General features: G+C 41.1%; 2 protein-coding genes across 4 annotated transcripts; one reads left to right on the top strand and one right to left on the bottom strand.

Moving 5' to 3' along the window:
• Nucleotides 1–547: 547 nt before the first annotated feature.
• Nucleotides 548–11250, bottom strand: LOC102300002 (SH2 domain-containing adapter protein E). Its single transcript, XM_005927591.2, has 6 exons — nucleotides 10228–11250; nucleotides 7865–7991; nucleotides 5359–5595; nucleotides 4728–4962; nucleotides 4275–4394; nucleotides 548–3679 (listed from the first exon to the last, which is right to left on the bottom strand). The coding sequence occupies exons 1-6, from the start codon at nucleotides 10744–10746 to the stop codon at nucleotides 3496–3498; spliced, it is 1422 nt and encodes a 473-aa protein (XP_005927653.1). The 5' UTR covers nucleotides 10747–11250; the 3' UTR covers nucleotides 548–3495.
• Nucleotides 11251–12333: 1083 nt separating this feature from the next.
• On the top strand, nucleotides 12334–18971 carry pygo2 (pygopus homolog 2 (Drosophila)). 3 transcript variants are annotated; one of them, XM_005927589.3, is made up of 4 exons: nucleotides 12334–12550; nucleotides 13258–13321; nucleotides 13935–13987; nucleotides 15694–18875. In XM_005927589.3, the coding sequence occupies exons 2-4, from the start codon at nucleotides 13270–13272 to the stop codon at nucleotides 17350–17352; spliced, it is 1764 nt and encodes a 587-aa protein (XP_005927651.1). In that variant the 5' UTR covers nucleotides 12334–12550; nucleotides 13258–13269; the 3' UTR covers nucleotides 17353–18875. The 3 variants fall into 3 exon arrangements, with proteins under 3 accessions (XP_005927651.1, XP_005927652.1, XP_014190740.1); XM_005927590.3 differs by lacking the exon at nucleotides 13258–13321 and having other exon boundaries at nucleotides 15694–18971; XM_014335254.2 differs by having other exon boundaries at nucleotides 12334–13321.
• Nucleotides 18972–19049: the final 78 nt, after the last annotated feature.

Genomic DNA, 19049 nt, shown 5'->3' with positions numbered 1-19049 from the left:
AGATTAAAAAAATAATATTGCTCACAGGGATCATTTTTCTGCAGATTGACATCTTTTACTTTTGTTTCTTTCAGTATGTTTTGTTGATAAAGCCTCTATTTCTATACTCTTGCATTTATTTCAGAATTTGAAATATTGGTATTTTATTTAATTAAGTAATCTCTGTGTGGTTTTTGCGAACATTAAAAAAAAAAATTTGTAGCCAAGCAGGTTAAAAAAAAAAGTGCTACGTAAGTCACCCGACACCGATGAACTGCTTAAACAGGTAACGGCAAACAAATATCCATGACGTGACAGCACGCGTGAGAAGGCTGAAAGTCATCTCCATATTAGGACTAATGAAACCCAACTTGTGGCTCTCCTTAATGAGCTTAAGTACAAACTCTTGGCATCACACACAGGCGAACGGTGACGGTGTCCTCCGTGAGAGTCAAGGAGACAACCTCAAATAACACAGACAGGGTGAAGAAGGTAAAGGAGAGGGGCGAATGATACGTAAGAAAAGTAGGGAATGAGAGAGTGATGGTGTCAATTGCTCCTGTTTTTCCCCCCTTCACATTAAGTGTCCTTGACATGGCTGTAATGATACTACTCTACCTCTTTGTCTGTTTTTAGCACTGCATTTATCTTAGATCTACACACGGCACATGCCTTGTGTTCGTTGTAGGCACATCAGCCATTTGTTCTTAACATGATACTCACCTGAACTCCCCACTGGACTTTTGCCCTTAACCTGGAATATTATTCTGTCTCCTCATTAGCAGCACAGAGTACTAAACCTCCAGGTAAATTATCAAACTGCTAAAACCACAATCAATCTCTCACATTTAAAGATTCATTGTGCTCAAAAATGCCCTCATTCAGTCACTCGGCTCCTGTAGGATGTTGGGACACTTTGATCTCTCTCTGTCTTTCATCACTGACACAAATACCCTCACATTCTGCTGTTTATGTTGCTGATTTATTGGGATCAGAGACAGGCTCACAGGGGATATCCAGCATTGAGATTCAGGACCTTTTATTATGATCTGCTCTACAGTGTTCACACAATAGGTTTTCATATATCAAAAGAGACTAATAAAAAAAAAAGAATGAAATCTATAGCAGGTGTGTCTCCTCAGATTACTACTGTTTGAAATGTACTCTCATAACATCTTTGAAGAGACATGTTAATGGCAGACCTCCAAAAAATGTATAATAAAGCCAAATGTAACCTTTGGAAGGATTTTCTTGTCATCTTACAGCTTAGCAGGAGACTGTGCTGTAGATCAAAGTGGTCCAAGAATGAATTCCAGCATTTAAGAGTAAAGACACAATGCCAAATATTTTAGATTTAGAACGCAAGAAGAAACACACATTAAGACTTCAGTGAATATAATATAGTCACCAGTTTGCACTTCTGCCGTTTAGCACCAGAGGGCATTACACCTGAGGGATAGCAGCATTAGAAACAAGGGAACGTTAAACAGAGGCGAGACTGGCATTTCTTTCATGCACTTTTACTGTAGGAGCCCTGTAATTAAATGGAATTTCACTTCTTTTATTTAAAATTACTATGTAACTATATTTAACTACAAATACTTAAAAGGTAGGCACACTAAAATAGGGAGTAACAAGTCAGGTTTTTATAGGAAACTAAGATATATAAAAATACTATAAGTAAATTAAAATACTGTGCAAGTGATTGTAAGTGTAATTTCATGGTAATTTTACAGAAAAACAAAACAATATTTCCCCCATATTTTTTAGAAGGTCATAATATGGAGTGGAATAACCTTGGCGTTTTACATCTTTATCTTTCTTTTTCTTTTCTTTGTTTGCATCTTTTTTGAATATTCCTTATGTTGACGTGTATTGTGGATGTTCCATTATTTAAATGTCCTGTTATTTTACCAATAAAAATGTGATAAAGACTCTTCTTGCTTACAATCTTACAAGAAAACATGATTGGCACATCTTGCAGATATATGTGACCTAATTGTGGAGCCAAGCAGTGGCGGATCTACAAAATTTTACATAGGGGGGCAAAGGAGGGGCGAGAGGTTGAGGCAGGGTGGCACATACCTCTTCTGAAGTAGTGAAAATCCCATATATGTTAATGGAGTCAACAACATATAAACAAAAACACTTTAAAACAATTTATTGTATCATTATCTCTTCTAAGAAAACAAAGACAATTTTAGGTGGGTAATTTTAGACAATTAGTTTTTACAAGTATTTTAAAGACATAAAAGGAGGGCAAGGCTCTACAGCTTGGGGGCAGTTGCCCCACCCTCTGTATATCCGCCCCTGAAGCCAAGTCTAACCTATTTTTTTGTTTGTTTTTTTCACAATCACTGTTCAACAGTAATTTTCAAAAGAAGTGTACAGAAAATGGGAGGATCTTTATTGTGTATAACACCTTAAAATCACGTAAGGGTTAGGTTACAGTATTATTGTTTATTTCCTGTTAAAATCTGACTTGTTTCCCACATATTCTAGTGTACCTAACTTTAAGAATTTGTAGATATGTATAATTACATTGTAACTTCTAATAAAATACATTGAAATTCTGTTCATTTATTGGGCAATTACGCCATCAGTCGTGGGTCATATTAACAAATTTTATCTAAAGTTTTCTTACCACAAATCACAGTAATATGCAGAACTCCTTTATACGTGCTCCCACAAAAGTCTCATTAAGCTGGGCCCAGACATTAAAATTCAGCCTCAGCTCTAACTATTGTAAAGCTTTCATGTCTTCAAGCACATTGCACCAGGGTGAATCACCAACTCTTCACAGTGCAGATAATACAGCAGAAACAACACCCTCATTCACAGTAACACAGTGGAAATCTTCGAGGCACCGTGGTTACAGATAACCAACAAGCATACAATCATAAATTAGAAATGCATTAAGATGATACACATAAAATAGATGGGCTTTGTTCATATGTTTGTAAGTCGAATTAAATGCTTATGTGCATGGGTTTTTGTGTGTGGAGAATTCTTTTTGTTGGGAATTTGGTACAATGTCCCAGCAGCTCCACTAGAGGGCGAAAGAGAGCCGACTGAAATGTTAGGTCTCCATCGAAAAAGTACTTTCTGCTTCATAGACAGTGTCACATTGTAGCTTTTGGCATAAACATAGTGAGTGATTAAAACATCTTGTGTGTTTACAAACTTCAAGTGACTTTTTATCAGTAAAAGTGCTCCATCGTCCCTGCTTGCTTGCATGCAAAACACCAGCATGGATGTTTTGCATGAGCTGCACAACAAAGTGAAATAAAGGAAGCAGCCAATTGTACATTTTAGATATGGAGACAGTTGCAGTCAATTTGGTGATGAAATAAAGATAATAAAAAAGACCACATAAGGCAGGGTGAGTTTGCTGTATGGATGATAGTTCCCTGAAATCAGAGCTGATGTTTTGATTGCTTTTTGGAACCATTTCTTCTCCCCTACTAACATCCAGGGTGTGTTTGTTTTGCATAGTCAAGCTAAGTTATGATTGAGTCAGTGGATGCGAGGCACTGGGTGCAGCAGGGTCATGTGCTCTGCTCCGTTGAAAGGCAGACGCTGAGTGGAGTAGTGGTGCACCACCTCTGGGATGCTGGGGAACACGCAGCTGCTCTGATCCAGGGTGTAGCCATTTTCTTTCGTTTGGGCAACAATTATATGAACGCATCCCTGACTGGTCCTGACTCACACACACACACACGCACACACACACACAGGAGAGGAAAAGAAAAACAAGATTTGACTGCGCTGCTGAGCATCCAAAACTGATAACAGATGGACAAAACCAGCAGTAGTCTGTCTCTCTTCCCTGTTCAGCTTTGCACTTTAAGTGGGAATCTTAGTTTCAAATTAGTTACTGAAATATAAAATATGAATAAAAATATGTGTATCCTGTATATGAAGTGTAACTTGGATATATTTACTTATAAATCAGCTTCATCTGCTGATCATCTGCCTCCATTGCACCCTATCCCTATGCTCTTTTGTCAACATTCTCTACGTCCTCCTTCACTACATCCATGAATCCTCTGATGTGCTTCTCTTTTCCTCCTCCCTATATTCAACATGAAGCCATTCTGCTCACATATAAAGATATAATTTTAAGCAAAAACGTAGAACAGTCTTAACAAGCTTAATTAAAGTATATACTTCAAGCTCTTTAGCTTAGGATCTTACTTATTTTAATCTTGTGATACATCAATGATTCATGTGAATTAGGTAAGCAACATTTCAGCTCTCCACACAGTGTCAATGCACTTTCAGACTGCACTCACTTGAGGGCGATGGAGTACTTGCTGTTGTCCGACTCACTGTTCCGGACCAGGAAGCTGGCCTCTTTGCAGGAGTGCAGCTGAAACTCCGCCTCCTGTCGAGTCACACAGCCATGGTACCAGCTGAGACAGAGGGTGGGAGCGAGGGAGATGTCATTTCAGCTGCAACTGATTATGTGTAGGTCCTCATTTTATGCAACTCGTTGGAAATGAGCATTACTCTTACATAACACAAAAATTTATTAGTGCTCTGGAGTGAGATTTATAGCCAGAATAAGAAACAGATGCACACTGTGACCATGAAATTCCTGGAGAAACTGTTTTATGTGTCTATGAGGAACATTCCCCACTGTGAGGTACAACTCCGATTCTGCCTCACTTCATTTGTCAAGATTCACATTAATAAAATTAAACATTTACTATCCTGGTGCAACGAGTACATAAGAACCTCCTCACCTCTGTTTTTCCAGTGGCAGGGAGGGGTCCACGGAGCAGGCCTCGGTTTCAGAGCTGCTGCTGGAGGTAGAAGATGGCAGCAGGGCTGGCAGAGAGGATCTTAGAATCTTTTGGGTCCAGCTTTTCTGCCTCCGATGCTGATGCTGATGCTGGGCTGGTGGATGTTGGGGCTGTCTAGTAAGTGTAGGGTGAGGCGTCTCATCTTTGGTGGTGCGATCAGAGCTGTCAAACTGTGCTAGGGGAAGACGAGCACCACGAGAAGATAAGAATTTATGTAAAGAAACAGCTGACTGCAGTTTGAACTGGGTGCAGAAGCTTCCCGTCAATATAAAATAATAACACAGACTTTGATGCTGCTACATGATGCTTTTCAGTATGCAGTTGGTCTATGCAGTAATGAAATATAAATGTGAGGCTAGTGCTGGCTGGTTCACATTTATCTAGCTGGGTTGTAGAAACACTGTTTCTATAAAGAAACTGGTTGAAAAGTGGAGCAAAGTCGACTCAGGAGTGCACAGATGCACAAATGTATGTTGTTGTTTTGTTTTTGTTTTTTTTGGGGGGGGGGGGTTGCTGTTGGCTTTCATTGCATGGCTATAGTATGAGAAGACATGAATAAATTCTACTGTACCTGATAGGGTTTTAACAATATGCTCCTTCTTCCACTCCCAGGGTAGCTCGTACTCAGTGGAGGGACGAGTGTCCAGCTCTGGCCGCGTGATTGCCGTCTTCTCGCTGTCGCCACCTTCCTCGTACGGGATGTCATAGATCTGTACGGGGGCAGGATGAGCTTCATCTGCTGTTGCCTCACTCCCCTCCATCACCGCACACACCTTTAGCAGGTCTTTAGATCCTCGACGTCTGATCTCTAGACAGCAAGAGATTAAAATATGATCAGACATAAGCACCTGAACCTGGAGAGGAAGGCTGCAGTGATGCATCACCTCCAGTAGCTGAATAAGGAAGATGGCATCAGTGAATGGCAACAGCTGTGGGCTGGAGACTGAAAAAACATTGGGTGCAGTTAGCATCAAATCTCTGGACCAAAAACTACAATAAAAGGAGTCACTGCTGCCATAGTGACCATGAAGTCCACAAAAACTCATCAAGAAGGGCATAGATATTCATTCTTAATCATTTGTCATTACAACTACTAATCTGTAAATATCCTTAATCCATAAATCAATGCTAATAAGTTGCATTTGAATAGATTTTGGTCCATAACATGACTTATGATATGTTCCAGTGATTTGAATGGATTATTCAGGTTTTTTTCCCAAGTTCCTCTTTTTAATAATGTAACACACGTCAATGTAGTTCTGAATCTTCATTAAAGTAACCATAACTGTCACTATTCGATAATGAACCCTTATAAACATCATTTTAACAGCTATTTTATTTGCTAGTCTAATTCCAGCAGTGCATTTCTCAGCAGCTGTTGGGTGCTTACATGTGCTAACTGGATAAATTAGGAATAAAAGTGCAATTTTGCACTACTGCTGTATATCAGAGCATCATTATTAGAACCCAAGCAATTTATTTGGTGGTTTGTTGTTTTAAAAGTCAGATTTACTGGCAGATATTTTTATTCCCCAGATACATAAGATGAGTAGATTTCTGCAAAAGTTATCATGTTTCATTATTTATTATTCGTTATTGAGATAATATGAAAATATAGTTTAATTGTAATCTGGTTTTATTGTCAGGAAAAACTGTATTAGCTGGTTGATGTTTGTGGCGTTCGTTTCTACAGTTTAAGATGCTTCTCAGTGTTCAGTTGTAATCATAGAGAACAGAAAACTATAATAAGGCTTTACTCACAAAACTAACACATCTGATGCCTTAAAACACAGAGACATGCACTGGACAGCTGCACTTTACGTCAAGTTTACAATGCTGCCTTTTAATGTATTGTGTATATCTATTTATTGTGTGTGTGTGTGTGTGTGTGTGTGTGTGTGTGTGTGTGTGTGTGTGTGTGTGTGTGTGTGTGTTTTAAGCAGAGAACTACCACACAGAGATTTATTATGTGCAATAAAGAATAATTAAATCTTTGAATCGTGATATTGTCTTATTTTTTTATGTCAGTGTTAACAAGTGAAAATCTGAAGTAAATTTCAATTCAGTTTTTTATTCATATGTGCCAATTCACAACAACAAACACGTTAAGGCAGCTTAAGCCATTTTCAAAAGAGTAGAAAAAGGTTATTATTGCAAAGAGTCCTGCTGCGTTTTAGAGCAAGGTTGAAAGTTATTACACTTTCATAAAATAAAACAGCGACCTTCAGGGGAAAAAACAGAAGCCGTTACATTTCACGTTAAAGAGGGCAATGCAATGCAATGACTGAGACAAGTGTTTACCACTATTAATTTAGCCGGCTACATAAATCAGGGGCCATGAGAGAAGGGTGTTTACCATTTTTGCTAATCATGCTCAAATTGAGTTTAAAGCAACATCACGACTAGATGTAAAATAACTGTAAAATCTATGTAATATATTTTGTTCTAGTCACTGAGATCAGCTGCCAACTAAAGATTAATTAGGATGCTGTATACTGAGTCACAGTATTGTGCACTGCTTACTTCCTCAGTATGATTTGAGACTCTTAAACTGACTCATTCACATCATCACATCCTCAGTAGACTTCTCTGATGAGGTGTGGAAGTCGCACAGCCACTCACCAGACTAGAAGCTACTACAGCAATAAAACATTTTCTCATTCACAGCGGGCTATTGTGAGTAACTCTTTCAGTTTAAACAATGGACTGATGGAAGGAAAGGTCAGGGGAGCATGTGATTGGACGACTGGTCACCAGTCCTCCTTGACGCTGGGAAGTTTTGATTAATGGTCCGACAGCTCCATATGGGGGTTTAAACAAAACTGTGTCATAAATGCGGGGGGAGCGCACTGAGGGCAAACTTCCTTTTTAATGAATAGTACCAGGAAACAGAGGCAGGAAAGAGGAAGCAGGAACAGGAAACTACACCCATTGTCCAGATGGGGTACAGAGAGAGCGCTACGGGAGTGAGTTCATGTTCTCACTGCGCTGCCTGGAGAGACTCAAAATGGGAATGCTATCAGTCACAGGAGGACCCTGTGGGAGTAAAGACCAGAGCATCCTGATCAAAGTCTTACCGGTTATCATTTGCTGTGCATCGTACGGCTCCATGTAGCCATCGTTCTCACCAACCCTCTCTGCCTCCCTTTGCTCTCTGGTTTTCTGAGCATCAAAAGGATCCGCATAGTCCTCAAGGATAATGACCTGGTTAAAAACACAGTGAAATCATTCTTTTTTCATGTGTAATTAGATTCTTTAAACACAAAATAAGGTTTTCAGAATAAAGTTTGACAAGGGTCAAGGAAAAACTGTAGGAAAGCCCAAGCAGTAATATTATATAGACAAAGAAAATGCAGATGTTGTCAGCTGATGATCACAATTAAAACATTTAAGGGATGCAGGTCTATTTATAATAATCAATAATCAAGAAAGTTAGACAGGCTGAATGAACAGGACACACCAACCTGAGCAGAGGTAACAACATAATAAATTGTCTTATAGCAGGTGTTAAATATAATGTCATCCATCATCTCTAGCATGAAATACAGCTCAAACTAACAATGCTTTCATTAAAAGTTGGCCTTGAAGCCATTTTCATACTTTTTTTGTCTATAAAATGTCAAAAATAGTGAAAAATAACCTTTACACTGTATCCTGTCAGAGCCTCTTTTTTTTCTTTTGGGAGAACAAAAGTTTGATAGTACTCCTTTTTAATAAGAACAGATGTCAGCATAAAATATTTAATACAAAGAAAAAAGTTACAACAGATCCTAAAATTTGAAGATAAGCAGAAAAAACTAAGCATTTTCCAGATGTTTTTTCTTGTGCTAAATATAGTCTCAGCTTCCCTGAAGACACTGGGAACGAGGTATTAAATTAACTTCAGTAAACAGCGAGACAGGCTTCAGTTAGAAGAATATTTAATGTCTTGTTTTACACATTTACTGAAGTCTATTGTCTCTGCATATTTACTTAACCTCAATTATTCTGCTGCATCAATCACACGCGAGTGTCCTGTCACCTTATCAGTGACACAGAATTTCTTGTTTATTTTACAAGCCATGAGAGACAATGGCAGGCTGTAAAAACTGCCTCCCTAAAATCACTTCCAGCTGCCTTTGGAGTTTGAATAAAGGTGAAAAAACTCAGCCTGTCGAGTGTAAATGAGCAAACCGACAGCTGTTAATGGGTTTAGATCAGAAGGATTCAGCAGGACAAAGTAGTGCAGATGACAGCACAAGTATACAGACATATGAAGCCTTGATCAAGTTTTATACTCTTCCTCCCTGTGAAAAAAGGCATCATTTTTTTTTCATTAAATGGGAGAACAAAAGTTTAGATGTGCAAGACTAGAACTACAAGAACTTGACTGATCAAACCCAGCAGCAACTGGAGCTGGAGGGCACTTGGGTTAACGCCTGAGTGTCAAGTAACCTCTGCTTTTTATAACATGATAGCCATTACTGGAGGGAGGGGATGAATGTAGTAAGAGAGAGGGATGAGGTAGAGGGAGGAGCTGAATAAAAGGACATCACTGAGCCATATCGCATGCACGAGAGGGAGGTGAAGGCCTCACGTCTGACCACAGCTTTGTTTTCAAGGTGGGGAAGATGGGCGTATGGGCGAGGGGTGGAGAGGAAGAGAAAGAGAGAGAGGCGGAAAGAGAGGAGGAGGAGGAGAGGACACAATGGGAAGCAGAGACAAAGGGGGATGGGAGAAAACAAAACAATAATATCAATTTTCAGAGCCGACTCAAATCTGTTGGCCGACTTTGTTGCCAACAGATTTGATGACTTTCAGTGTAGAGTTTGCTTACGAGGTGCAAACAGATGGTTTAGATCCACTGCTGCTACATCTGTGTCAGTTAAAGTTATTCCACAACTGCTTGAAAAGTTTGTATAACTCAGAATATAATAAGATTTTATTATACTAGTATAATTAGGCTGAATAAAGTACAGAAACAAACAAACACCGCAAGCAGATGTTATTTTTTCAGATTATTGTGGATCACTGGTGTAACGTATCAGTTAAGTTGGAACTAATTCTTATAATTTATTGTTTAATATAATAAAAATAAATGTTCTTAAGGCCCATTAGAGGTCTGTGTGCAATCTTAATCTGAAAAGCAACGAAATGAATTAATGACATAATGAAATACTATACTCTGGATACAATTATTAAGTATTTAATAGCTTTTAGTGGCCTATTTAATTTTCCATCTAAATGAACCAACAGCTGCTGCACTCTGAAATTATAATGGGGGGGGGGGGCTCTTTTAATTAGCTAGTCTTCACTCTTTTCCAATTATTTTCAAACTACACAACAACACGATTTAAATCAGATGGGGTTTTTTAAAGATCCATATCCCAGAAGCAATATTTATCTGATAGGGCAGCTTACAGGGAGGGTTAAACCTTCTAAATCTGAAAGGGGAACTTACGGTTTCTGTTTTGCACTGGGCTGCTTTCTCCGCCTCAGGTGCCACTGCGCTGGTGATGGTACCGCTGTTGAAGCTGGGACTCTTGTCCTGCTTGTCCACTCTGATCAGCCGACTGATGTATGCGTTGGCAGACGGAGAGCTCTTAATGGATCTGGGCTGCTCATCAAACACCGGCTCTGCTTTGGAGTTCTTGCGACTTTTCCCAGACAGGAGGTTGTCCCACACTTTCCCATCTTTCGGAGAGCTCACGCCGTTTCTACTCAACTCTATAGCCGAGTTTTTTCGGTTTCTTCCGGACAGGAGAGACCCGACTCCTCCACCTACTCCTCCTCCTCCGCCTGTGCTATCCGCGGAGGAGTTTTTGCGATGGCCCGTTTTGGAGGCCGGCGCTTTGGTACCGATGCTCGCCATCAGACCTGCTTTATTGGCTCTCGGCTGCGTGCCTGATTCGGAGACTGAGCGGATCCTGTCGGTACCATTCTTCAGGTTCATGGGGAACTCTTTGAACCACTTTGCCATTGTAACTCGGATGGAAACCTCCAAACCTCTCTGCCTGTTCCGGCACTTTGTATCTCCATACACCAGGGCCCGAGAGACGCACCTTTAGAAATCACAGCCTTTCTAACAAAAGACTTCCGCTGCTTTATTCTAGGATACAGTCTGTGTCGACTGGATCTCCTCACCTCAGTTTAAAGCATGTCACAAAAGCGTGTAAGCGAATAGATCTCTTCTTAAATCTTCAATTTCGAATTAAAAAAAGTTTCTCCTGCCTGTTTGGCAGGCAGTAACAAATACCTCAATTTTATCCCATCTGTGATCTCTTAAAACTGTTCCCTTTTCTACTCTGAGGAAAAGTTTATTCCCTTTGAATGAAGAGATGTCTCTGGAGAGGGATGATCCGAAAGAATGTCAGGGTTTTCTTGATTCTGATTTGTGGTCCCATTCCCAGGGTGGCTTTTCTGAGTTTAAAAACTGTCCACTGTTTCACTGACCCTCCTGGATGTGCCTGGAGTGTGGAAAGGAGGGGGTATCTGAGGTCTAGAAGGGGGAGCCAGGACATGGTAGGCGGTGATAAGCCTTTAATTGTAGACAGCGTGGAAGAATATCCATTTTAGGAATTTAGAGAGTCATGTGTCCAGGTAGCCGAGCAAGGAGACTGACACTTCAATTATTCTTTATAGATCTTATTTTAAAGGCCTTTATTTTAATATGGAAATGAAGCAACAGAAGCATAAATGCTTCATAAAATTGTGTTTTTATTATAGATTCCACATTTCACAGTGCAGAGTGACACTTCCATTTATACATTTTCTTTTCATGACGAATTTTCATAAAACTGACAGATGCAGTTGAATATTATATTTAGGTCATTATTAACATTTAATCTTAATAAAAAAAATAAGAATTATATACATAAACATTAACAAACAAGAACTGAATTCAACCATGTGATTTTTTAACTGTTTTTCATTATTATTTACACAAAGTAAACACCGCAGGGTTAATTCCTCATCCTAAGTACTCCACAAAACGATCCCTGTGACAGATATATATTTTTTATTTTAAATATTTGAGCTGGCCCTTGCTTTTTTTTAACCTAGTTAAGGTTACAGTTATTGTGCAGATGTGACCTCAGGTAAATCGTAAAATATTATTCGTATAACTTCTGTGGCAAATAAACTGGATTTGTGTTGGTTTTCTATGCGGTTCCCCACTTAGTAGGTCCTGTACAGAACTGTATAATGGCTTTTGTGTTCAAAGTATCCGTATTTTTTATACAATATTGGTGAATGATCATCAATATGCCACTTAATAACGTACTTAATTAACAACTTCTACTTAAGATGTGCATCACTACTTTAACTGTACAGGGTATCGTTGAAAAATGGTCCGTTCTAGGCCGCTTCACCTACGTCAATCAAAGGTGTGTACATATTCTATAGATTCAAATAATAAGGATATCGAGGATAATAGTGATAATTCTTCTGATACAATATCTTAAACTCTCATGTGTTATGCAATACAAGTGGTCTTTTAAGAGAAATTCTTATACGTACGCTTTATAGTTTTTACGGATACCTTTCGACACCCCCATATTGGTTTTGAGATAGAACCTTCCACGGTGCGCGATACTCTCGCTTTATCCCTCTTTGTCCGGTTGCGATAGAAGGCCATGATAATTATGGCAAAATTTGCGTTTTTGAATGAATTATAGTTGAATGGTGAAACCGACAAGCATACACCGTGTGACGACTGGTTTGCTGGCAATGACACACCAGAGATTTTCAATTTAAAGGACAGCAGAGCGAGCAACGGAGAAAGGGTACAGTTTGCTTCCAAGACAGTCTGCAAGATGGCTATTAGTAGCATGCTAACGTTAGCTAGTAAGCTAATGTTAGCAAAGTAAACAACAGCTTTTTTTTTCAAAAACATAACCGATTTCTTTAAGTCATAAATGCTTTGATGAGTGAAATTGAGTGCATATGTTCACACTTGGATGTAGAAAGCTGAACCACGCTCTCGGATTTTTTGTCGCTACTAGCTAGCCACACTGAGTAACGTGGCTAGCTAGTTAGCCAAGGTAGTAACTAGCTTGCGTTAGCTAGCTGGTCATAGCTACACATCTGTAAGTGATCATTGAGAGAGAGGGAGGGGGTTGCTCTGTAACTTGCTGCTTGTACTGGCAGGCAGAGCCAGGTATCAAGCAACCAGTTTCACTCAGCTAGTAGAAACTGGCTTGCAAAAAAAACGTGAACGTGCTCAGTCTTAAGTGACGGTGATTTGGTGACCAAAAACCCGGCGTGACAGACACCGTGGCCAAAGATTTGCAGCTGGAAAGGAGTTTGCAGACCTGGGCCAGCTTATCTAGTTACCACTAAGTGCCAGTTTATGTTGTGATGATATTAATGGTAGCGTTACTGACATGACCTGAAGGCAGAATCCACCTAGTCGCCCTATAGCTTTCAAGACGTCGTCATTTTTAACTTTTTTTTCTTGCATATGAACGGTGATTTGCCACTTCACCGACAGTCATATTAGCCAATGGCTGCCGACTCGGGGAGACTACAGGCGGGACAAGGAAAACGAAGCAGAGGTAGGAATTAATTTCACCCATCTCCAAATCAGATCGGAATCATCCATTACTGCGCTGCAATGGGCTGCACTGGTGCTGTTAGCAAATCCCTTCTCGCCTCCCCCATATGTAAACTTCACGACTGTCTCCGGTGGTGGCTGTTTCTCACAGAGTGGATCTGTGAACGGGGTTCATGTCTATCTTGCTATCAATGTACCTTCAATTCCGTTTCCTCGTTCTCATGTCTTCGTCTTTTCCTGTCTCCCTCATTGACCTTACCTCTTCTGCCTCTGTTTGCGGCCTCTCTCCCTCTTGCCTGGGTCATTTGGTCTGCCTGGGTCATTTGCGATTCAAGGCTTCATAACCTTGGTGATGATAACGCCTGGATGTTTAGCATCTTGTCCTCATGCCAGTCTATGTCCCATCATTGAATCCATCTCAACTGTTGGACTTGACAAAGAGGCCCTAGGTCTAAAGCTGCTCCAATCTGTCACTAAGGGGTATTGGCCAATCCAAATGTGATGCTGCTACAGTATGGTGGTGAACCAAAAGCATGAGACATGGATGCTGTGTTTGTTGTAACTTATGGTGTTTCCATCTTTCCACCCCTCCCTTTCATGTTTTTCTTTTTCAGCTTCACAGATGAAGAGCCCGGAGAAGAAAAAGGCAAGGAAATCCACGGCTCAGGTAAAAACTGTTAAAAGTTGATTCTGTTCATCTGGACGTAACTTTTTGAGTGGGAGAAACGTTTTGTCACTCGTTCAAGTGACAGGTTTCCCCAACCTAGACGGTTATTGGCGATCTACAGTGTTGTGAAAAATTGTTTCCTATGTTCCTGATTTTTTTATTTTATTTATTTTGCATATTTGCCATATGCAAATTTTTTTTAGATAATTAAACAAATTTTAATATTTGACAGATATAATCCAACTAAATTTAAAGTGCTGTTTTTAAGAGATGATTTCTTTTCTTAGGAGAACAAAGCTAGCCGAAGTCTGCTGGAATTGTATTAAAAACAAACAAAGAAACAAAAACTAATTCTAAATCATTATTTAAATGTCATTAACCGCATATTTTGGAAAGTAGAGTTCAGTTTCTCTAGCAACACCCAAGCCTGATTACTGCCAAACCTGTTGAATCAAGAAATCACTCAAATATTGAGTGCCTGATTCTAAAATCAAGTAGGCCAAAAAAAAAGTCCATGATCTAAAGAAATAGCTGAGAAACAAAGTCTGTGACATCTATCAGCCTGTTCCAGTGAAACACGGTGACAGCCATTATCCACTAATGAAGAAAACTTTGAACGAGGGGACCCTTCCCAGAAGTGAGCAGCCTACCAAAATTACTTCAAGAACACATCGATGACTCATCCGGGACCTCAGTCACAAAAGAACCCAGAACACCATCTAAAGAACTACAGGTCTCACTTGTCTTAGTTAAGGTCAGAGTTCATGATTCAACAATAAGAAAGACACTGGGCAAAACAGTACCCATGGGAAAGGAGAAAACCACTGCAGACCACAAAGGCTTATCTCACATTTACCAAAAAACATCACCAAAGACTTTTGCGAAGGTATTCTGTGGTCTGATGAAAGAAACTGTTTTGGAAGGTTTGAGTCCTGTTAAATCTGATGTAAAGCTAACACAGCATTTCATTAAAAAAAAAACATTGTACCAGCAGGAAAACATGGTGGTAGTAGTGTGACGATCTGGGGTTGCTTTGCTGCTTGAGGACCTGGAGAAGCTGGCATAATTTAGGGAACCACAAAATACGAATGCCCTGAAACTCAAGCTCACTTTGGTTACGCAGCAGGAAAATGACCCAAAACACAGCAGCAAGTCCACCTCTCGCTGTTGTGCATGGTCAAAAGCAGGTTTTGTAGTGGCCTAGTATAGTCTGTACTTGAATCTGAGTTATTTTAGCATGACCTTAAACAGGTTGTTTATGTTCAAAAACCTTGCCTTGTGTGTTACTGAATTAAAACAATTCTGCAAATAAGAGTGGGTCAAAATTCCTTCACATGTGATGTGAAAAACTCAATACCAGTTATCGCAAACACTTAATGGTGATAACTTAAAAAAAACAAAATGCTCTTTTGTTTTTTTTGTTTTTTATAAAGATAATATATTACAAAGATAACATGAGTTATCTTTGTATAATATTAAAACTTGTATGATTTAAAACATTTAAATGTGAAATATATGCAAAAAATAAATCTGGAAGGGAACAAATACTTTTTCACAAAACTATATTTACATTGCTACAATAAAGAGAATGTTCTCAGTAAACAGGTTGACCTAAACATTTAATAGACTGAGAATTTAAATAATTGGTCTCATATAAGCAGCAAAAAAAAGAAAGAATGCATTGTGTATTTTGTTCTCTGTTTCAGGCTGCGGGTTTCTCCCACCTCACTGAGTTTGCACCCCCTCCTACCCCCATGGTGGACCATCTGGTCGCCTCCAACCCGTTTGACGATGACTTTGCATCCCCATCCAGACCTGGTGGGGCAGGTGGACCAGGTGGTGCTCCATTTCTTCCCAGCCCAGGTGCCGGCGGAGGAGGTGGGTATGGAGGTGGAAGCAGAATGACTGGAGGTATGAACTTCATGGGAGGACCAGGAGGACCGGGCGGTGGCCAGCCTGGACGGAGGCCCCCATTCGGCCCTCCGTCTAATGCTGGACCCCACAACCAGCTAGGTTTTGGAATGCCTGGCTTTGGAGGTGGTGGGGGTGGAGGCGGTGGAGGTGGAGGCGGAGCGGGTGGCTTCCCTCCTGGTGGCCCCTCTCAGTTCAATATGCCACCCAGCTTTAGTCCACCTATGCATCCAGGGCCAGGATTCAATCCCATGTTGTCCCCAGGAGGTATGGGAGGACCTGGAGGAGGGGGGCCACCACACGCGCGATTTGGGATGCCTCCACAGCAGCACGGACAGGGTGGGCACCCATTTAACAGCCCTCCGTTACCTGGTGGTGGAGGCCCAAGGGGGCCCTTGCCTCCCATGGGAGTAAGTGTGGGTCCAGGGATGAACATGATGGGAGGCATGAGTGGTGGCCCGGGTGGCAATATGGTGGGAGGCTTGCCAGGAATGCCCCCTCAAGGACAGTTCCCGCCTTCACAGGATGGCCCTTACCCTGGCCCCAGCCCACCGGGGCCAGGCAATGAGGATGGAAAGAGCTTCGGTGGAGGTGGTGCACCACCTGGGCCTCAGCAGCAGCAACAACAACAGCAACAACAGCAGCAGCTTAACATGAATCCAAATGGCCCTCCTCCTAATAATACAACACCTGGGCCACCTCCAAATTCTGGCCCACCTCAGCCTGGGGGTGGCTTCCCTGGCCACTCTGATGTCCAGCAGCCCAATGCCAGTACGCCTGTTCAGCCTCCGTCAGCACCACCACAGCCTAACCCCAACTCTTCTCCCACTGGTCCCTTGAATGGATCAGGTCAGCCCCAGCATCCAACACCAAGTCAGCTACAGCCCCCTAGCAATACAAACACCCCTAACTCTAACAACTCTACCCAGCAGCAGCAACAGTCAACCCCACCTAACTCTGCACCAGGCTCCACCCCTTACAACCAACAGAACAGCACTACTGGTACTGGGGGTCCCATGTCAAATACAGCCACCAATTCAGGTCAGAACAACATGACCAACAACAATGGCGGTAACACTCCCGGCAGCAACCCAAATCCCCCCTCTAATTCTACATCAACTCCAAACACCCAGTCTCCCCTGCCTTCTGGCCCTGCTGCCCCCTCAACCGGGCCCGGCTCTGGCCCTGGAAAACTCGGCAGCTCTGGGATGATTTTCCCTTGCGGTCATTGCATGGCAGAAGTGCACGACGACCAAGACGCCATCCTTTGCGAGGCGTCGTGCCAGCGCTGGTTCCACCGCGACTGCACAGGCCTGACGGAACCAGCATATGGGCTGCTGACTCGAGAGAGCGCTGCTGTTTGGGCTTGTGACTTCTGCATCAAGACCAAGGACATCCAGGCAGTGTTTGTGCGCCAAGGATTAGGCCAGCTGGTGGCAGCCAATGAGAGCTGAGGAGTAGAAAAGAGAGAGCAGCACTGATTTGGGGCGCCTACAGACAAATAGAGAGACTGATCTAACCGAATGACCTGTGTGTGTCTTGTCAGCTACTTGCCCAGCTTTCTCTTGACTATCCCTTTACTTGTTCACTACACAGAGAAACGCGCTCATCGACTTTCATGCTTATATATAGCACTTTGAGTGACTCTCGGCAAATTATTTTTTTCTCCTCTGCCCCACCTCCCCACCCCCTTCCTTCTTACAGGAGTCAAAACATGATGAATGTTAAAACTACACAGTCCTTCAGATCTCTAGCCTGCCAACCAGCAAAGCACTGACACCAACACACTACCTCACACAGTTTGTGACTGACTGGCACGGAAGCTCCCACTCTGACTGTGATTTACTCGATACACTCATGTGTCATATTGGTGATGACTTAAACAGACACACTTTAGGTGGGGAAGGCGAAGTTAAAATATTCCCACAACTGTGTACGGTGAGGCTAAATGAATAGAGGATACGTTATTTGACTCTCATCTTACTAAAACGCTTGAGTCTAGTACTGCCCTATCACATGTTAGCCTTTTTTTTTTCTTCTTTTGTTTTACTGCAACAAAGTGAATGAAAAAGGAGAAAAACATCACTATATTGCAGTGTAAAAACCTCAGCATCATGTGTATTGTGAAATCTTAAGTGTCAGCTGGGGTACGAATTTTTTTTAACAGTTCCTGCACATCCACACACACACACACTCTTTGGCTCTTACTTCTTGTATCATTTTATACCCAGTGCTGAATAATCCAAAGGAGACTCGGACGGAGATTTCATCCGCACTTCACAGAGGATCATGCTGTCGAAATAGTTGTAAATATTAGGACAAAACATTTGTCTGGATCTTCCATCAGCTGTGAACATGTCGCAGACTCTGCCAATGATCAAAATAATGAGTTGAAGTTGTGCGTCTCGGTGATATGACGTTTTGTTTTTATACAGTGCGTTTGAGTCGGCTGTTTTATTTTTATCTCTGCAGTACATCATAAATTGTGAAATCAGTGCTTTTGGGTGGTGTTGGCATAGCAAGTAGTGACATCATGTCATATCAGATGTGCATAGTCCTTTTTCAAAAAAAAAAAAAAAATGGAAAAAAAATCAAGATGGGCGAGGGGGGTGCATGTGAGCCAATGCAGTAAGTGTCTGATTTGTTGATGTTTATATTCTGGTTTCTGAGCTGCAGGAGACCTTAAAGTAGACCAAATAACAAAAGAACGAAGAAAAAAAATACCCATTTTTCACTTTTCTGGAGCAGTATAAGATGTTTCTCTTTCTTCTCGCTTTCCTTAATTTTCTTTAATCAATGTCCAAGTTGCCTTTCTTTTCTTGCTCTAAGCTGTTCCCTTTTATTTTGTACTGGTATTGTGCTGTGCTCTTGTTCTGCTCTGGTGCCTCCTGGTGGAACCCGGAGGAACCAGAGAGTCCTACACCCGGTGGGGAACAGAAAGGTACTGAACTCTTGAAGTAAAGACAGATTTTTTGTACTTGTCCATGTCTGTTTTTATTCCCATTTTTAACTTTTATCTGCTAATCATTCTATTAAAATGATTAGAAAACACAACAATGTTGTTTGCTGTAAATGCCGAGTTAACGGTGCTTCTTTAATATTTGTGTGGCTTTATTAATGGTTTCATCAGCTGGGATTATTACATGATTTT

The sequence above is a fragment of the Haplochromis burtoni genome, unplaced genomic scaffold, assembly GCF_018398535.1.
Source record: "Haplochromis burtoni strain Fernald_Lab_line unplaced genomic scaffold, NCSU_Asbu1 Contig_90, whole genome shotgun sequence".
Classification (NCBI taxonomy): Eukaryota; Metazoa; Chordata; class Actinopteri; order Cichliformes; family Cichlidae; genus Haplochromis; species Haplochromis burtoni.
This window is presented reverse-complemented; position numbering and strand designations above follow the sequence as displayed.

Excerpts from the sequence above, each read along its gene's own strand:
- LOC102300002 (XM_005927591.2), bottom strand. The coding sequence starts at position 10,746 with ATGGCAAAGTGGTTCAAAGAGTTCCCCATGAACCTGAAGAATGGTACC. Across the intron at positions 5,596-7,864 it reads TGCACAGCAAATGATAACCG|AGATCAGACGTCGAGGATCT; the intron begins GTAAGACTTTGA and ends CTTGCTGTCTAG. Across the intron at positions 3,680-4,274 it reads AAGTACTCCATCGCCCTCAA|GACCAGTCAGGGATGCGTTC; the intron begins GTGAGTGCAGTC and ends TGTGTGAGTCAG.
- pygo2 (XM_005927589.3), top strand. The coding sequence starts at position 13,270 with ATGGCTGCCGACTCGGGGAGACTACAGGCGGGACAAGGAAAACGAAGC. Across the intron at positions 13,322-13,934 it reads ACAAGGAAAACGAAGCAGAG|CTTCACAGATGAAGAGCCCG; the intron begins GTAGGAATTAAT and ends TTTCTTTTTCAG. Across the intron at positions 13,988-15,693 it reads CAAGGAAATCCACGGCTCAG|GCTGCGGGTTTCTCCCACCT; the intron begins GTAAAAACTGTT and ends TCTCTGTTTCAG.